The sequence below is a fragment of the Gopherus evgoodei genome, chromosome 13, assembly GCF_007399415.2.
Source record: "Gopherus evgoodei ecotype Sinaloan lineage chromosome 13, rGopEvg1_v1.p, whole genome shotgun sequence".
NCBI lineage: Eukaryota > Metazoa > Chordata > Testudines > Testudinidae > Gopherus > Gopherus evgoodei.
The window spans coordinates 9383504-9400355 of NC_044334.1; the positions used below are offsets into that span (position 1 = coordinate 9383504).

Sequence of the window (16852 nt, forward strand, 5' to 3'; positions counted from 1 at the left end):
GGAGAGAGGATGCTGACCTGACAGCAGAAAGCAGAGGGGGCACATTAATCAAGGCCGGGGTAGGTGCTGTGCTTCATCTGTATTTGCGGACATAATAGTCCTGTGGCCAAGGAACAGAATGTACACAGTCGAGTAGAAAGGAAAAGGAAACTGGCCAGGGCAAGCGAGTCAGGGCCATGAAAGGACTTGGAGGTTGCTCAAAGCATCTTTAAATGAATTGGAAATGTCAGAGAGAGCCAAGGAGGTGGCTGACACACGGGGGAAATAGAATCAGAATGCTCCAAGCCGATGAGTAACCATATTGCAGAGCTGCTGACCAGCTGTGGCTTCCGAACAGCATGTGCCGAGAGTCAGAGCAACGCAGATCAATCCACAAAAGCACAAACGACCAGGACCGAGGCAGCCGAGGCGAGAAAGTGGCTTAATCGCCTGGTGAGCCTTGTCCATTGATCAAAGATCTCATTAGAGGGCTTAGAGCAGAGAAAAGGGATCCTGGACACTTACATTCTATTCCCAGCTCTGCCATGCCCTCACAGCAATGCTCTGTGCCTCAGTTTCCCCTGCTGCAAAACAAACATCATAAGGATGCTCCCCTTCATCTCCAGGGTGTCGTGAGCCTGGCTTGTGAAGTGTTTTGAGATTTGCTGAACATCTAGGCAACCTATATGTATCTATGGAAATTATTATACAGTCATCTGAAATTCACATTTTGGCTGGGTAGGTGGGAGTGTGAAAAAGGAGCCTAGATGTCAGGTGGGAGCAGCTCTCACTTTCATTAGAAATGAGCATGCACCATTTCTGAAGTGCCCAGCTGCGTCTGTCATGCTGCTAGGGAGGGAGCCAGGAGATGCTGCCACTTGGCGCTGCGGAGAAAGCCAAATCAAGCCAGGTATTGTTAGCCCAAGAGAGGTGAGCAGGCAGGTGAAACAGGACCGAACCCAGTGGGAGCACGTAACCACTGTGCTGAAAGGGGCACACCCAGCCCACCCCTGAGATAGCACCACCTCATAGCACCACTGATTCAGATCTTGTGAATATTCTGGTCTTGCAAGTGAACCCCAATGAGACAAAGGACAATAAAATTATTGTGGATGACATCAGCATTGCATCATGGCTGCATTCCTTAGCTTTTCCTTCAGTCTGCAGGTGTTACTAGTGAAAGAAGTGCTGTGTAGTGGTTAGAACAGGGGCTTGGGAACCTGGTTCTGTTCCCTGGCATGCCACTGACTCACTACATTGCCTTAAGCGAGTCATTTAACCTGTCTGTCCCTAACCTTATACTTGGCTGTAAAACGAGTATGTTGATAGAAGAGGCGGGGCTGTATGTGCACCACTGCCCTCTACTGAACAGAATCAGAACTGCTCAACTGTGTGTCATGTGCCCTGCACTGCTGACAGTTAATGAAGGTTCTCCAGAGGGAAACTGTTTTATCCCAGCTGTTGCCGTGTTGTTCTAAGTGGCTGTGTAGGATGCAGCAAAGCAATCACCATGAACTCCGAGCCAGCCATAGATCTATTGCAATATAATAGCGCCTGACCCAACAGAGTGTTTGGGAGACTTAATCAATGTTTGTAAAAAACTAGAAGATCTTCAGGCCCTTTAAATATGTGCAAGGTGTTATTGGCCAGGGCACATACTGGGAAGAATCAGAGGTTAAAAATGTATTGCCAAGTGATAGGAAGCATTATTAAAATTGTCCTGTGAGCGGCTGCAAAGGGATCAGCTGGGTCATCAGACAGATTCGAACAAAGCAAAATGAAAAGCTTGTAGGTTCCATCCTTTTCCCTGCATTGGGAGATTAAATTAAAACTTTATAAAAAGTTCCCTTGGCTCAGTCAGTTTTATCTGCCTCCAGCACTAACAGCAGCCGCTCATACACCCTCCTTGTATTACTGGGCTGGAAATGTGGGTTTGCTGACCTAAAACATTCATCCTACCTCCTATGTACCAACATTGCCCCCCAGTGACCACTCGGATGTACTTCTAGCAAGAGTTGTTTCCTGACACTGCCTTTAAAAACCCTATTTCATGCCCCATGAAACTCAAGCCCTCAGGCTATTATCAGTGATTAATTATAGGATAGAATTCTAAATCTTTTTCTTACTCTAGATGAGACTTTACAGACAACTCCACGTGATTTACAGAACACTGCTTTCCAGCCTACATAAAATCCACTATCTGCTATTTTAAAGAGACGCTTGCTTGTCCAGTTCAGGTTTGTTTGCAGAAGCATCATAGTAGCTCCAGCAAGTTCTTGAGGAAGTGAGGGCTTTGAGTCATTGCTGCTGGTCTGGACCCAGTCCTAAAAGGCTGGGACAGCCTGGAAAAGTGTCATGTTCATATTTCACTTGCTTAAAAAGCATATGGCCAGAGTGATATTGATATATGTTTACTTGCAATATGTTATTCAGCCAGTAGATATCTCCATGGTCTATTGTTCCAGACAGTGGAGAACCAGGTAAACAAGAGAAACAAAGCTGGCCCTTAAACTGTGTGGAAGCCTCCATGTCTGTAGTTAGAACTGTTTTCTTTAATAAATACCTCCCGCTGAATGTAATTCCATGCAGCATGAGAACAAGCCTGGAGAGGGGTCCCAGAGGTGGGGGTCTAATATTTGTACTTTGAAAGATCACTGTGAAACTAGAGTTCCTATTTTTAAAACAATTCCTTACCTCTTAGCGGCTAGGTACTTGGTAACAAACATGCTAAAATTCAGGTTATTTATAGGAGAAACCAGAATAAAACCAACTTCCTTCCTGTGAAGTGGCTGGAATTTGAGATAGTAATAATTTCTGAGCGCACAACGGTGCTTAAAATAATGCAGCAGCACCTCTACCCCTATGCTCCCATTCACATTTTTGTGCAAAAAAATACCTCAACATAAGGTGGCCCCATTGCCTGGTTTGTCAATCGCCCGCCCCTCCTGCCCACACACCATATGCAGAGACTGGGTGAACATGGTATTTCTCAGAACTTTGGCACAATAAAGATACTGACAGTCCCTGTGACTGTTGCAAAGCAGTGTTGGTTTGTTTAAGTGCTGCTGGTGGCTTTGTACATCCCAGAACCACAGACATCAAACAAGCAGAGGAAATTCAAGTGGCTGCAGGAGGGAGCATGATTTCTGGGGGCAGGGTGAATGAACATCACAGCAAATTTTGCAAGTAACATTTATGATGGGGCCAGAAGAGTGTAAGGAACGGAGGGATTGCACAGCCATCTCCCTGCCTCTGTTTTGGAAAATGACGATTCCCCATCTCCTATACAAAACTCACGTGGCACAGGAACTATGCCAAGCGGGGCATATGATTCAAGCTGCTGGAGTCTTGTACGCAGATGGGCTTAGTGGCCATTATTTCTACCACCAGAATACCTATGAAACTATCTGTGTAAAGAGAGTCAGGCTTAGTCTACCTATAAAATGTTTTACTGCTATCACTATGGGGTGTGATCTGTGTATGTGCACATGTATATATATTATTTATTTGCACCAACATAGCTATGCTGGAGAAAGCCTTCATGCAGATAGTTATACCACTATAAGGGATTTTATAACAGTATGGCTTATTTTGCTTCAGCAAATGCTACATTAGTGTAAGAATTTTTATAGACAGTGGCATAACCACATCTATATGGGGGGGGGGGTTGTCAGTTTTGCTCTGCTGCCACAGTAAAAAGTTTTGTTTTTTTTAAAAGTATAGACAAGGTTTAGGAGCAGAAATGGACCAATATGCACAGAAGGGAGAGAGTTATTTTAAATGTTCAGGGTGCTTTGGGGTTGCAAAGGCATTACAGTGATATGGTTATGCACTGATATTAAAGTGCTTTCAATGCAATGGCTGAGCTAACTTCACTGTTTAATCATCTTCCCTGCCATGCACCCCACCCCCTCTCTGTGTTACCTTATAGCCCCGGCTGGGGAAGGACATCAGGCAGCCAGTTTTGCCTTTCCCCTGGGAGCAGCAAGGATTTTGACTCTGGCCCCAGCCCCTACAGCTGATGCCCACCCAAAGAAGAGGGTAGATGCCACTGCTGCTGCTGCACCTTGAATTGCTCCGATCCCATCCCAGGGCTGCAGACAATTTTTACCTGGGGAAGGGTTAGGCTAGAATTAAAAATAAAATATTAGCTGTTGAATGTCACTTTAATGAGGAGTTTTGTACCGTGACTAAAGTTGTCCACTTTTAATAAAGCTTCTGTTCCCAACTCACTGTTTCCTTTAACGCAACCCCTTCAATTTTGGGGAGCCCCAGTGGAGTCCACCCCCCACCACCAGTGATGGTCACTGCTCTCACAGATGGGACCTGGCCTAAAGACTGTTAGTGCACAAGACTGGAGCTAACAAACAGTAATTCCTAGACAGTGTTCAATTAACAATCACACCCTAGCCATAGAGTGCTAGTGGAGGAGCAGTGCTGGTGGTGAGGTGTGGCAGTCTCACCCCAGCCACCCAACACCCACATGGCCCAGGGCCCCAGCTTTGTTACTGCATCAGACTTCAGAATGCAGCTGGGGGAACGTGATCAGAGCCTGCCTGCCACTAGTGCACAGCCCCACTGCTGCCAACCTTGAGAGATTAAAACATCTGAGTCAGAGCCTCCTGCACCTTGCCCAAAGATTGTTTAGAGATGACATAGTCGTTCTTCTGTCTTTTGCCCTCCCCCACACCCCGTCTGATCCCCGTGTTTGCATGTCACAAGCAGCATTGCTCGCTTTCCCCAGTTTGTCAGGTAATGAGATCCTTGTGCCTGCTGCCCAGCAATTAATGCTGGCCCCATGAGCACCCATCACCCTCACCTCTGCCACTTATGGGGCTCTCCATCCCCTGCTCCGAGGCCTGGGGAGGCTCCGACATGGTCCCCTCTCCCAGGCTAGGGAGCAGCTCCAGGGGCTCTTCTGACACAGGTCCTGTTCCTTCCCGGCTCTGGAGCTAGGGAGATGAGGCAGAAGCAAAGCACCTGTCCTGTCCCCATGGCTCATAGGTGGGGAGAGGATTGGGCCCACTGAGCTGTCTCTCCCTTCCTGAGGGCAGGGTGAGGGCTCAGAGCTGCAAAAAGCTCCACCTTGAGCATCAGCCATAGACTAGCTCCAGCCCCTGCCAAAATCATGGGCCTTGGGAAAGTGGTGCAAGTTGGCATGACTGAGGGTAGATTGAGCTAGGAGAGGCAGGATACTTGGAAAGGCTTGTGCCCTAGGGTACAGGCCCTCACCCCTGGAAGAGTTAGATTCTCTCTTCTTCCCCTCCCTCAGGGGCCTTTTGGACTTCCAGGGTGGGATAGTGTCCTTCCCTAACTTGGAGCAGTTCGGAGGCAGGGGACTGCTCACCCCTGCTTTGATATGGACACACTCACTTCAGCCTTCAACGAGCTGCTACGGAATGAGGTCCCTTGCTACAGGATTGGGCCATCCAGAGAAGGAAGTGTATGAAACCTGCACCCTGCCATCAGCCCCTCCCAGCTACACAGGGGGGACTTCAGCTGCATCTGCACAGGCAAAGATGGGGGTAGGGTTTTTCCATTTCCTCCCTCCCCTACTAGAAGCAGCCAGGGAGGCCCCTGGGCAGGGGTGTGAGGAGGACATAGGCCCCTCAACAGAAGGTTAGGGCAAAGTTAGATACGGTCTTTGATATTGGAACTTCTGCACAGATGTCACATCAAACCACAGCTCACATCCAAAAGTGACAGCTATGTGTGACATTAACCACACTATTTATACACCTCAAGAAAGAGTCCAGCTTTGAATTGGGGACATTTTATTTTGCTCTTAAGCAGTGGGATCTGGGTGATTACACTATAAAACCATTCAGTTCCTTGCTGTACAATTTGGCCTGAAGATGACAGAGGAAAGTTATCACAACAGTTCTTGATTGAAAAGTTTCATTTTTTTTTTCTAAAATACTAGTGCTAAGAAAGGGAAGAGTGTGTTCAAAAAACAGTAAGACTGATACATCACAATGCAAACTGCAGGCCTTTGAGAGTTTCCTACTTCAGGGATGTTAGATCTTTCTTCACGCAGATTCAGTAACTTTCCCTGCTACTAACAGGTAAGTGTTAGGTGTATTAAAGTAGCATTTTCCCCATAGAAAGGAGAGAGTGATCAGCACCAGCACCTCACACCTTTCAGTAGTACAGACACTTGAGATCTATAAAACCCTCAAGGCAACCTATAATCAGAATGATGGTTATTGGATAGTGAAAGTTTTCCAGTTGTCTAATATCCAGTTTGGTAGTTACCATCAGGTTATAAAAAAGAGACCTTAACTAATGAATCCCATACAAGTGTTTGGCAGATTTTGAAATTCACTTTAAGGACTTGACCCATACGAGAGCTGTTTGTATTCAGGCATCCCTAGCTCATGTTCCCTCCTGCTGGTTGTGCCCTGTGTTCCACTCACCCACCCTCTAGGGTGCTGAAGCTGTTTTAGACAAATCCACAGATCATGTTTGACTACTATGATGTAACTGATTACCTACAAGTAGCTGGATAACACACTGCTATCACATGGGTTCCCTTCTCCCCCACCCCAACACACAGCAGCATGATGCAGAGGGACTTTGAGGAACCTTCCATTAAGGGAATGAAGCAGTCAGAGAGGATTCACTTAAAAGTTCCACTATTTGATACAGTACATCAAATTGCACATATCCCTTAAAAAGGCAGCTTTAGAAGCAACACAAGTGACCAATGGAACATAGCCATTGGATGGGCTCAGGATTCTGAGCAGAGACCAAATAACTATGCTTTGGCCAAGTCTTCTGCAGGTGCCCCTAATGCTTTGATATTCTCAGCCTTCAAGCTTTACTGACCTTGTATCACAAGCAAGGGGAGTTTTCCTCAGCTAGCTTTCCTAATCCAACATACTGCATGCTACGCAATTTCAGCCTACCCCAGGAAGGCTTCTGGCACAGCAACACTGGTATTAAAGTTTTAACTACAGAAAGGTGGGGGGGAGGGGGGAGAGAGAGAGAGAGAGAGAGAGAGGTAATAACCTGGATAGAGCACAGAAGAGGGAAGCTACCATACACATGCTCCACTAGCAATGTTCAGATATGGCTGGACAGAATGCAGAGTTGGCTGAGATCAGAGGTGGGGTACAAACCCTACTAGCCATTTGCCAAGAGTCTATGATCTAAGCTAGTGTCTTGATACATGTCCCTCAACATACCATACCTGCTGGGCATGCCCAGCACTAGCACAGGAGCCATAAGAAAGGAGAGTCTGTTCTCTGAGCCCTGATCCAAGCAGTCTTACGGCAGAGCGGTTAATAGCTATTTGCATAGTGAAAAATCCTCAAACCCTCTGGAAGCCCTACATTGTGTATGGCCCATGCACACGTGTTGCACACAGGAAGGTCCTTTGCTGCCATCAGTACTCGCAACAAAGCTGAAGCCACAGGAGTGGTTTTCCTACCATTCGGGGGCATTTCAGCTGTTGCTGGTCTGCTGCATTTAAGGTGCCCTCAGAGCCACCCACTAAGTTATGGAATCGCCTGACATGGCAAAGGCTTTACAGCGTGGAAACCTACAGGGAACACTGCCTGCAGAATAACTTTTCACTCTGCTGTTACAAAACAGCCACGAAGTCTTCTTGGCTGGAGTGTGACCTGCCTCCCATTCTCTCAGCTAGTTTTCAGTCCCCATCCTTACGGGGTAGCACAAGTGTCACGCTGCAAGTAAGAGCTCTCAGCTGACTGGGGAATGGAGCAGCTCTGGAATAGCTCTTAACCATGGTGACATTGTACAGTGTCATGATTACAGACATTTCTGATGGTTCTACAGAGTCTGAGGTCACATGTGGAACAATGCAATGCACCTGATTGGCTCTGTGTAGATAGAAGAGCTCCTATTAATTTGAAATCCGGGGGGGGGGAACTAAAGACTTGTAAAGAGTAAGTGGTTTCCAAACAAGTCAGTGGCTTCTGCATGAGTGCACCACAGAAGTGCGGGTGGGATAGCCAGGGAGCTAAACAATATTTCTTTAGCAGAACTCAAAGGAGAGCCACTGCTGCGTATCTAAACAATGGCACCTGGGAACCAACTAGCCAGATAAACCAAGTTGCTCCTTTTGGAAAAAACCCATTATGCTTTAAAGTAGTGATGAGCGAGCCTTCAGTCTAGAGCACCACCCCTCCAGAACAGCAATCAACCTTGACTCTTACACCTCCACATAGCTGCCTAGCCTCATACTGGTATATTGAACGAGTTGGCAGCATACATCTCTTGAGTTCTCATGTGCCCCACATCTTATTTCTACTCAGTGAAATTGAGCAAATGAATCCATCCCTCCTCAATGGGAGTGAGCTTAAGCCAATGTAGATCTATTTAGTAAGCACCTCCCCATAAGCCTTGAGCAGCACAGGCTGTTAAATACTGACATTTTTCTATATAAACCAGTTATTTCCACACCACATGTAAACCTTGTCTGCTTTAAAGGATTAGTTATTAAAGTGCCTATTTCTTTTAGGATTCTCATCTTCTAAGTGGAAAGACACTATGTGGGCACAGGAAAGGACTTCAGGGGATTAGCCAGAAGGTATTCTTCATCCCTACCAGGCTGGAAGTGGCAGGTGAGAGGTCTCAGCCCATGTCAGCCCCAGGCCAACAAATGCTGAATATTTTGTATTTCAAATGCTAGGACTGAAGTGGTTTTATCCTCATCCTGTGTCTTGGTGCAGGACATAAAAGCCATGGCAATACAGTTCAACAGCCTTGGAGATTACTTTGTGCCTCTCAAGAGAGTTCAGAATCTGTTATTTTATCCAACTCTGCCTCTCCTTTCTAGGATCCTGCCAATGAACCCAGAGTGAATCCGATCTCTAAGCACAGTCACAGGTACCAGTAGAAATTACCCTCCTGTAAGAGACTGGCACTTCAGGCTTCAGCAGCATCATTCTGGTTTGTTTTACTAGCATCTTGAAGGAGTGGTGTTGTTTCTGAAGACCAAGGGGGTTCAGTCTGTGGGTCTGGCTCTCGTGGGCTCTTCTCTCTGGCGTTTCTCTGAATGAATAAAAGCAAGGACAGGTGACTCAGGGTGCAGCTAGACACCAGCACTGGTCATCACATACCCCAGTGACTGAAGATTTACATAGGATACCTGACAGTATGTTCAGCACTGGAATTTATCATGTAAAAACTCCAGACTAATCTGCAGTTTAGTGACACCCAGAAAGGGGGAGCAAGCTGCTCCCCCCACAACAGGTCCCATTCAGAGACCAGAAACTGGATGTTTATTAACCCACAGCTACTGTCCTCCCAAGGGTGGCAATAAACACTGGGATGAAGTAAATGCTTAGGAGCACCAACATGTGGTCCATTTGATCAGAACAGATACAACTTATATCATGTTTTCACCCCTCAATTCTACACAGGTTTCAGAAAAAGCCAGGATGAAATAAGCCTGAAGAATGAACTACAGGTTCCAAGAGGGGTGTAAAATTGGCATTTACTACAGTAGCATCTCCATGAGACACTAAAAACCATCAGGCATTCTAGATTAATACATTACCCCAGCAACCTACAGACCTTGGTCCATTCCTGGGCTGTTCCATTCTGCCAGTGAAAGTTATATGCAAAAGCCTTTTGCATATAACAAGCCATATGGCAACTTAATCCAAAAAGCTTTCCAAAGCAAGCAACATGCATGAGAAGGGTGATCTGGTGACTCACTCTTTAGGAAGTGGTTGACTTCATTTTATACAGAAAAGTAAGAGCAATCCTAATGTATGCAAAGGGCATGAAATAGTCAAACTGATAATATTGGGACACACCTTGTCAGATTATTCTTTAAGCCTAAAGATCAGAAGCAATAAACTCCTTCATTCTTCCTAATGAGAGAAGGATTCTCAGCTCCATGTGGGTGCTCCCACCGAGACCTCATGAAATCCCAGAAGAGGCCCCTCCTGGGAGATTTTTACCCCAAGTGAGGTTAAGCAATCTCAGGTTGCTCAATCTGGAAAGCACCTAAGCATGTGTTAGACTCCCTTTAGAAAGGGCTCTTTTCTTGATTACAGGGCCTTTAACTGGAGTATGTATCTCGATCCACAAAGCGAGCACACATTTAAAAGGCTGAACGGTTCAACACCTTGATATAGAAACTGAAAATATTTAGCATGTGCCTAGAAAGTTTTAATCAATTCATTCTTAATCCACGGCTTTTAAAAGTGTTGCTTAGTCTCAACTGGTGTTGGCTGTATCTGTTATAACACTTAAGACTGAACAAGTTTTGGTCTCCAAATTCATTTTCAGATTTGGCCAGAGTGAGGCAGATCCATGGATGTCACTCAGGCTCTCTTATGTCATTGCTGATTTTACCTCCTCTATGCCCCAGCAAGCAAAGGAGTTCTTACAGATGCTAGGACCGTGACTCCAAACCAACCGTCATACATGTAGCCAATATTGCACCCACCTCCAGGACTGCAGATAGTGCTTCCCATGAATCCAGCAAGAAGAGGGTTTTGAAAGAAATTACCTACACCTTCTCTCCCCAACACCTAATCAAGTGCAATCTAAATGAATGCAATATTCCCATTTTTTAGTTTAACCCAAAGCAAGCTTATTGTCACCAAGCACGAATAAAAAAAGTTTACTAAGAGGGTGTGTAGTTTACATGTGAACATTAAGCACTTTAGTTTGATAGCAGATTTAAGCAACATTTCAGCAGATTTATCACGTTACATTGTTTAGAGAAAAGAGTTTTACCTTTACTTGGTACCCACCTACAGTCTGGCTTCCTGCAGCACCATCCCCTTAACCGGTGTCAACGGTTTTTCGGACAAGGCCTGGTTGGCCTCTTTAGTCTTTTTATTGCTACTCCAAACTAAAAAGCATTTTTCCTAGAAGATAATCAGGCTAGTTTATGTTGTATTTTAAAAGACATTTGGAAGATGTTTCCACTTGAAAAAGGGAGGCTGTGTTTAAGTTGTAATCATGGTTTGCTTAGTTACTAAATTCTAGTTCTTTACACTGTTTAAATTCTAGAGCTACCATTTTATTTATTAATCTTCTTGTAAGAACAATCTGTACCAAGCCATCTTTAAAATGGTCTGTTCACATTTCAGACTCTGAGACTAATGAAACAAAAAGGGTTTGTTCAGTGGATAGAGATTGTCGCACACAGTCAGCTGCATGCAAGCTTTGCTGTGGTTGTGCAGGGGGGATTTGTTTTAAAGCTTCTGTTTGGATTGGTGGGACAGACAGACACCATTTTAAATTGGCTCAAGTTATAATCCAGAATCTAACTTTGCATTTAAGAAACTATTTAACATTTTCCAGTATCTCACTGAGGTTGGAGTTTAAGCAACAGTGCACCCTCTGGAAAGCTGCTCTGGGGAATCAAGTACATTTTATATGCAGTTGCAAGAATTTAAGGGGATTTCATAATGGATCACACATGGATTCAGAGCCTTTGCTTTAAGCGCAGGCACTCAGTCAAGGTCATTCTGGCTCTTCAGAGGGAGGACTGTGGTTGATTAAGCAATCTACGAAGAGCTGATTATTAACACTTCACTAGAACAATCAAGAATGCACCTTAAATGCAACTTTTATTTTGACCTGTGTTGCAGTTTGTATTATTCATCTATTGATCACTATGCAGTTACATAATCTTAAATGCTCAGCCAGATTCCCCTACAAATTTATAGGGCCACTTCCAGGTTCTCTGCTGTGATTTTGTTCACTTGTTTTCCAGTGAGTAAGGAGAAAGTTTCTTGAAGTTGCATTTGGTTGTGTAGCACCAATACAGGCTCAGTTGTGACTTAGCTGGCAACAGTAGTTGCTCACCAATGGAGAATTGCAACTGCCTTGTGCCTAGAATACTCTTTTGCAGATCAGTATTCAGATTTTGCTACCAGATGCCTCCATTCATGCAAGTGGCCAATTGGAGTTTGTTAACCCCATACTAAATCCCCATTGGTAGAGTGCTCCCTGTAGAGGATACCTATGTTTTAGGGTCTGTTTTGATGTCCCTGTTAAAACCAACTCCTGCAGCCTGGCCACTGGAAGGAGCTGTGAGACAGTGTATTTGACAGCAATACACTGGTTGCAACTGCCCTGCATAAACACCCCCATAGGAAGTTCTTCGGGCTGGGCTTCCCTACAGAATTAACTTGGGTTCCTTCCTCTGCACTCAAAGCCCCACCTCCATTTAAGGGTGCAAAAGGTGGATAGAGCAGGGGAGTAAAGTCTCAGACCAGCATAAATGTGGAGTAGCTTCTGGGTTCATAGATTCCAAGGCTAGAAATTTTCTATTGTTAATTACACTCATTGTTCCCACTTTATGCCAAGGATTAGCAGCACTTTTGCTTTTCACATAATTGAGCTTGCTACTAACAGGTCAGTCACTTGTACAATAGTTTTGATCAACATTTATCCCAGCTAATTTACTAATCTAAATCACTTCAGAGAACCATCAAGTGAATCAAACACTATTGAATCAGTATCACTATACAGTAGATGGTTTAAAGATTAGACCTGGTATTCCTTTGGAATTGTTCATCCACGCTCACTTTGCAACAAAGGGATTTGGAAATAATATGCCAAAGTCAATTATGCTGCCATGTGGCTTGGTTTAAATCCAATTACCACTGGGAAAACCCTGGCAACTAGTTAACTGTGATATTCAGACTCATTTTAAGATAAGTGGGATAAGGAAAAGTCAGCCATTGCTTCAGTGTTTGCAGCAGAAGTCATGGTTGTTTCAAGGATTTAAGGACTGGAGGGTAAAGTAGATCTGCTTGGGCATCTGTAGAGATAACATTGCAGATATTGCAATCACAGGCAAGCTGAGCCAAAGCACCAAGCTGCTTGATTTCAATGAGCAAGTTGGGAGGATTACACACACCCACCCAGGAGGCTGTTTTAAAGCAAACAGACTATTTAGAGTCTTTCCAGGTGCATGTTTTGGGCCAAAGTTGAAAGATGTCACTATCAAAAGGTTTGTTTTTAAAGCTTTAACTTTTGGCATCTTCTCACATGTTATCCTCATGTTACACAGCAATCCTCAAGATTACTCCAGCACAGTAAAGGAGCGGGACCACCCCATAATGTCTCTAAGTCCCAAGGCCACTCATGTTGAAGTGCCTTATCTGCTGCACTGAGGAAACAGCACAGATTCTCAATACCCCTTGATGATCTTCCCTAAGAAAAGACAGGAAAGCTTCCTGGGGCCCTAAGTGTACCTGGGATGAACTACTGCATATGTACACTGGTTAATAAGACTTCTTAGGAACTTAACAGCTGGCTGGAATCACTAAGGCCTGGTCTACACTACAGTTAGATCAACCTAAGCTGCCTTGCATTGACCTAACTATGTCTGTGTCTGAACTACAGCTTTGTCCCACCCATGTAAGTGCCTCCCTACACCAGTGTAACTACTCCACCTGCATGGGAGACTTATTTTGGTGTAGTTAGGGTGACACTGTCTGTGTAAACACTGTTACTTACATGGGTTGGCCCCTGCTCCCAGTGGGGAATGGAGAGGTGGGGAAGGCAGCTTATCAGGAGCTGGTGGGCTCAGTTCCCCACACTGCCCCTCTTAAGTGAGTGGAAGTGCTCCTGGTGAGAATGCAGACCACCAACCCAAGGAAGGTAGAGTGGACATGCACCCCTGTAGTAATTACTGTGGTGGCTGTAAATCAACCTAACAAACTTCAGTGTAGAAATATCCTAAAGTTGCTAAATGCAGCAGACACCAGCAATGGATTCTGAAGTCTAGAATCTGAACTACTGTCATGCTGCTGCCTTTGGTACTAGGGCGGTGGGGAGAATAGGAATCAGGGTTCCAGGAAAGAAGAGGGAGAAGCAGCTCACTCTTCTTTCCTGCATTGAACATAGTGAGCTCCTGGCCCTGTTCCAGCCTATTTTACCCACAGCAAAGGATCACCGTCACTACAGAAAGTATTTGCAGTCCAGACTTCTACATGGTTTATCAACCCCCACAGTAAGGCATTGAGTGACCTTACATAGAGATGTCAGTCAGTGCTAAGCAGCAGCTAAGCAAGGGAATCTCTTATTGGACCAACTTCTGTTACAGACAGACAAGCTTTTGAGCTCGAGGTCACCTAAAGCAGAGCTGTGAGAGCTTGAAAGCTGGTCTGCTTCTCAGCAACAGAAGTCGGTCCAATAAAAGATTATCTCCCCCACTTTGTCTGGCTAATATCCTGGGACCAACTGCCACAGCACTATCTAGTAAGCCAGACTTCTGGAGAAGCTTGGGGTTTAGCCAGTGAAAGAAGTGTTCATATGATTTGAGCCATTCAAGGAACAGCTAACGAGCATCAGTGGCTACTTCAATGCTTGCTCTGGTCAGACCAAAGAAAGAAGGGAGAGTGACCTTCCCACACCTATCCTGTGGTGGAAATGGCTTGTAGGAATGTTGATGAGGAATTTGGTGGCAGAGCTGGAAGCTACAAGACAAAGAAGCCTCATTGATCTTAGAGCACCAGCTAAAAAGACCCACTCATTTGTTGAAGTCTTTCAAGTGTTCAGAGTTAGACGTGAGCAGAGGTGAGCAATGCCCCCCAGTGCCTACTTCACAGCAGGGAGTGTGGCCATCAAGCTATGACATCTTAAACCATCAGCAATCTTGCATTAGATTAACTAGCACTACAATTAATAAAAATCAAATTTCGGGATTAGGTTGAAAGTTGGCATCAGTTGTTTAAGCCAGGAGTTTTGCCATTTGCTTATTCCTACCTGTCTCTTTACCTCCAGTACAATGGCAGCAACAATCAAAGCGACACCCAGAGCGATGCAGATATATTGCACGTACTCCAGCACAGACGGGATCAGTACCAGGTTGGTGTAGAACTGCTGTAAGACTGAACCTTCAATGGCTCCGCTCTGCCCAGAAGAGAGTAATTTTCAGTGGCAGCTTTGCAGATCATAGTTCACAGCACAGAGATTCTGTATTAGTGGTGTCCCTGCTTCCTCTAAAGCACGGCTTGGAAAAAACTTAGTTTGGTATATAGAGGAATTCAGTGAAGTGTAAGAAGTTAACCGGAAATAAACGCTAGTCTTTAAAACAGAGGCTGCACTGGAATTTGTACTACAAGTTAAACCTACTATTGGCAATAATAAATGCCTAGGCAGCTGGGTCTAAAATGTTTGGGCTAGTGACATTAAGTTTTATGCATTTCATTAAGTGACAAATACCCAGCATGCTCTGCCAGCTTTACAGCTGGTAGGCGTTTGCCCACCTGTATTAACTCGGGAGACCTAGATCGAGAAGTTAAGCAAGACTATCATGATGCTTTCTAAACACACAGAAGTGAACAGAAGAGGTTACTCAAATTGCAAGGCTGAGTCAGGAAGAGATTAAGTGTGCAGCCAAGTGTTGAACAAAGTGTTTCTAATCAGTTTATACAAAGTTCCCAGTTAAGAAGTGTGCAGCTTAGACCTTTACTCCAGTTGAAGTTTCTCCCGTAAAGACATGCAACGCTGCCCTTTAGCCCCTCCCCACACTGCTCTCATCACAAGCCATCTTCTGACTTCCCTTGCGTTTCCCCCTTTGCAGTACAGATTTGGCATGGTTAACATCACTTTTCCAACCAAGGGCAGTAAATCCAACTCACTTCTGCAAACCAAAGCATAGGCAAGACAACCGGCTTGATCTGTCCTGTTTGACTAAATAGAAAGAAAGGTTCACGCTTATATTTATAGTCACAATCAGCCAATCTACACATACCAGCGTTCTGCTCCAATGGTTTCTAAGGATCTGGTCACCTTTTAGTAGAAGTTTCAAAATTTGACAGGCATGAAGATAATGGAAAGAGTTGGTGATTCCCCCCAGCTCATTTCAGTGAATTCTTTCTATGCAATATTAGGTCTGATTAAACTTCTTAGATGCAAACTTAAAGTTGTTCGTTTTTAGGAGAAGAACTTGAATTTTAGATGTTTAATAAGTAGTCAGTATTTCCCAGCTATCACCACAGTATCTGAAATACCATGGTTCTTCCTTTAGACTTCCAAAAGGGATCATTTTGCAAACATTGAGTTTAATGGGAACCTCTGTGCTTAATCCAAGAGTTGTTATAATGCATTCTGGTAACCTAGGTAGTATTCAGTGTAGGGAACAGTGTTGCTGTCTCAGCTAATTGTTAGAGGTTGGAATAAAACTGGTCTAAAGAGAGCACAAGTTCACCTCCTCCTACAAGAGCAAGTAACCTACTGCTCCAAGTGCTATAGCACCAGATTTCGAGAAGAGCTCGGCATCCAGTTTGGAAGTCTGGCCACTGTTTTGATACTTGAGTGGCAGGAGTGTGCTTTTGGAAGGCTGAGTGCAATTGCGAGCACACAGCATTTTAGAACTGACCCAGGAAGTCTACTTTGTATTTTATTTGCAACAGGGCCATCAGAACATGGAGACTATTGCATGACTAGGCACTGCTACAGTCCAAGCTCTTAAAGCTGCAGTCTGATGTTAGGCTATGTCTACACTAGAAATGCTTTGCCAATCTCTCTCCTAGTGTGGATGCAACTGTAAAAACAAAATCGCACTTTGCACCAGTATAGAAGCCACCCCTGTTCCCCATGTGACAAGCGACAGTTTTGCCAGTATAACTGTGTCTGCACTTGGAGTTCTGATGGCATAGCTGTGTCAGGGGTGTGAACAACACAGCCATGTTGTCAGGAATCTAGTGTAGACAGCCATGAACTGGTAGAGAGGCATATACCTGCATATGTGTTAAAAATGCAAAGCCATGTAGGGCTGGTCTGTTCATGAGCTCAGCTGAGTAATAAGATATCAAATGTCTTTCTCCAAGAGAAGGTGTGAGATTTTCATGACTATCTTGACAAGTTTAGGTTTGACAACTGGACATGAAACTGAGGAATGGGATTAGACCAGGGACAGCAA

At 44.8% G+C, this 16852-nt stretch overlaps 1 protein-coding gene across 2 annotated transcripts in view; it reads right to left on the minus strand.

Moving 5' to 3' along the window:
- Positions 1–5742: 5742 nt before the first annotated feature.
- SCARB1 (scavenger receptor class B member 1) overlaps positions 5743–16852 on the minus strand; it is a 38320-nt gene continuing 27210 nt past the window's right edge. The window contains exons 10-12 of one of the 2 annotated variants that reach the window (XM_030582912.1): positions 15570–15621; positions 14692–14838; positions 5743–8997 (exon numbers count right to left, since the gene is read on the minus strand). In XM_030582912.1, coding sequence (XP_030438772.1) covers positions 8872–8997; positions 14692–14838; positions 15570–15621 — 325 coding nt within the window. In that variant the 3' untranslated portion in view covers positions 5743–8871. Of the gene's footprint in view, positions 8998–14691; positions 14839–15569; positions 15622–16852 lie in introns of those variants that run through there. The other variant, XM_030582913.1, reaches the window with a different exon arrangement.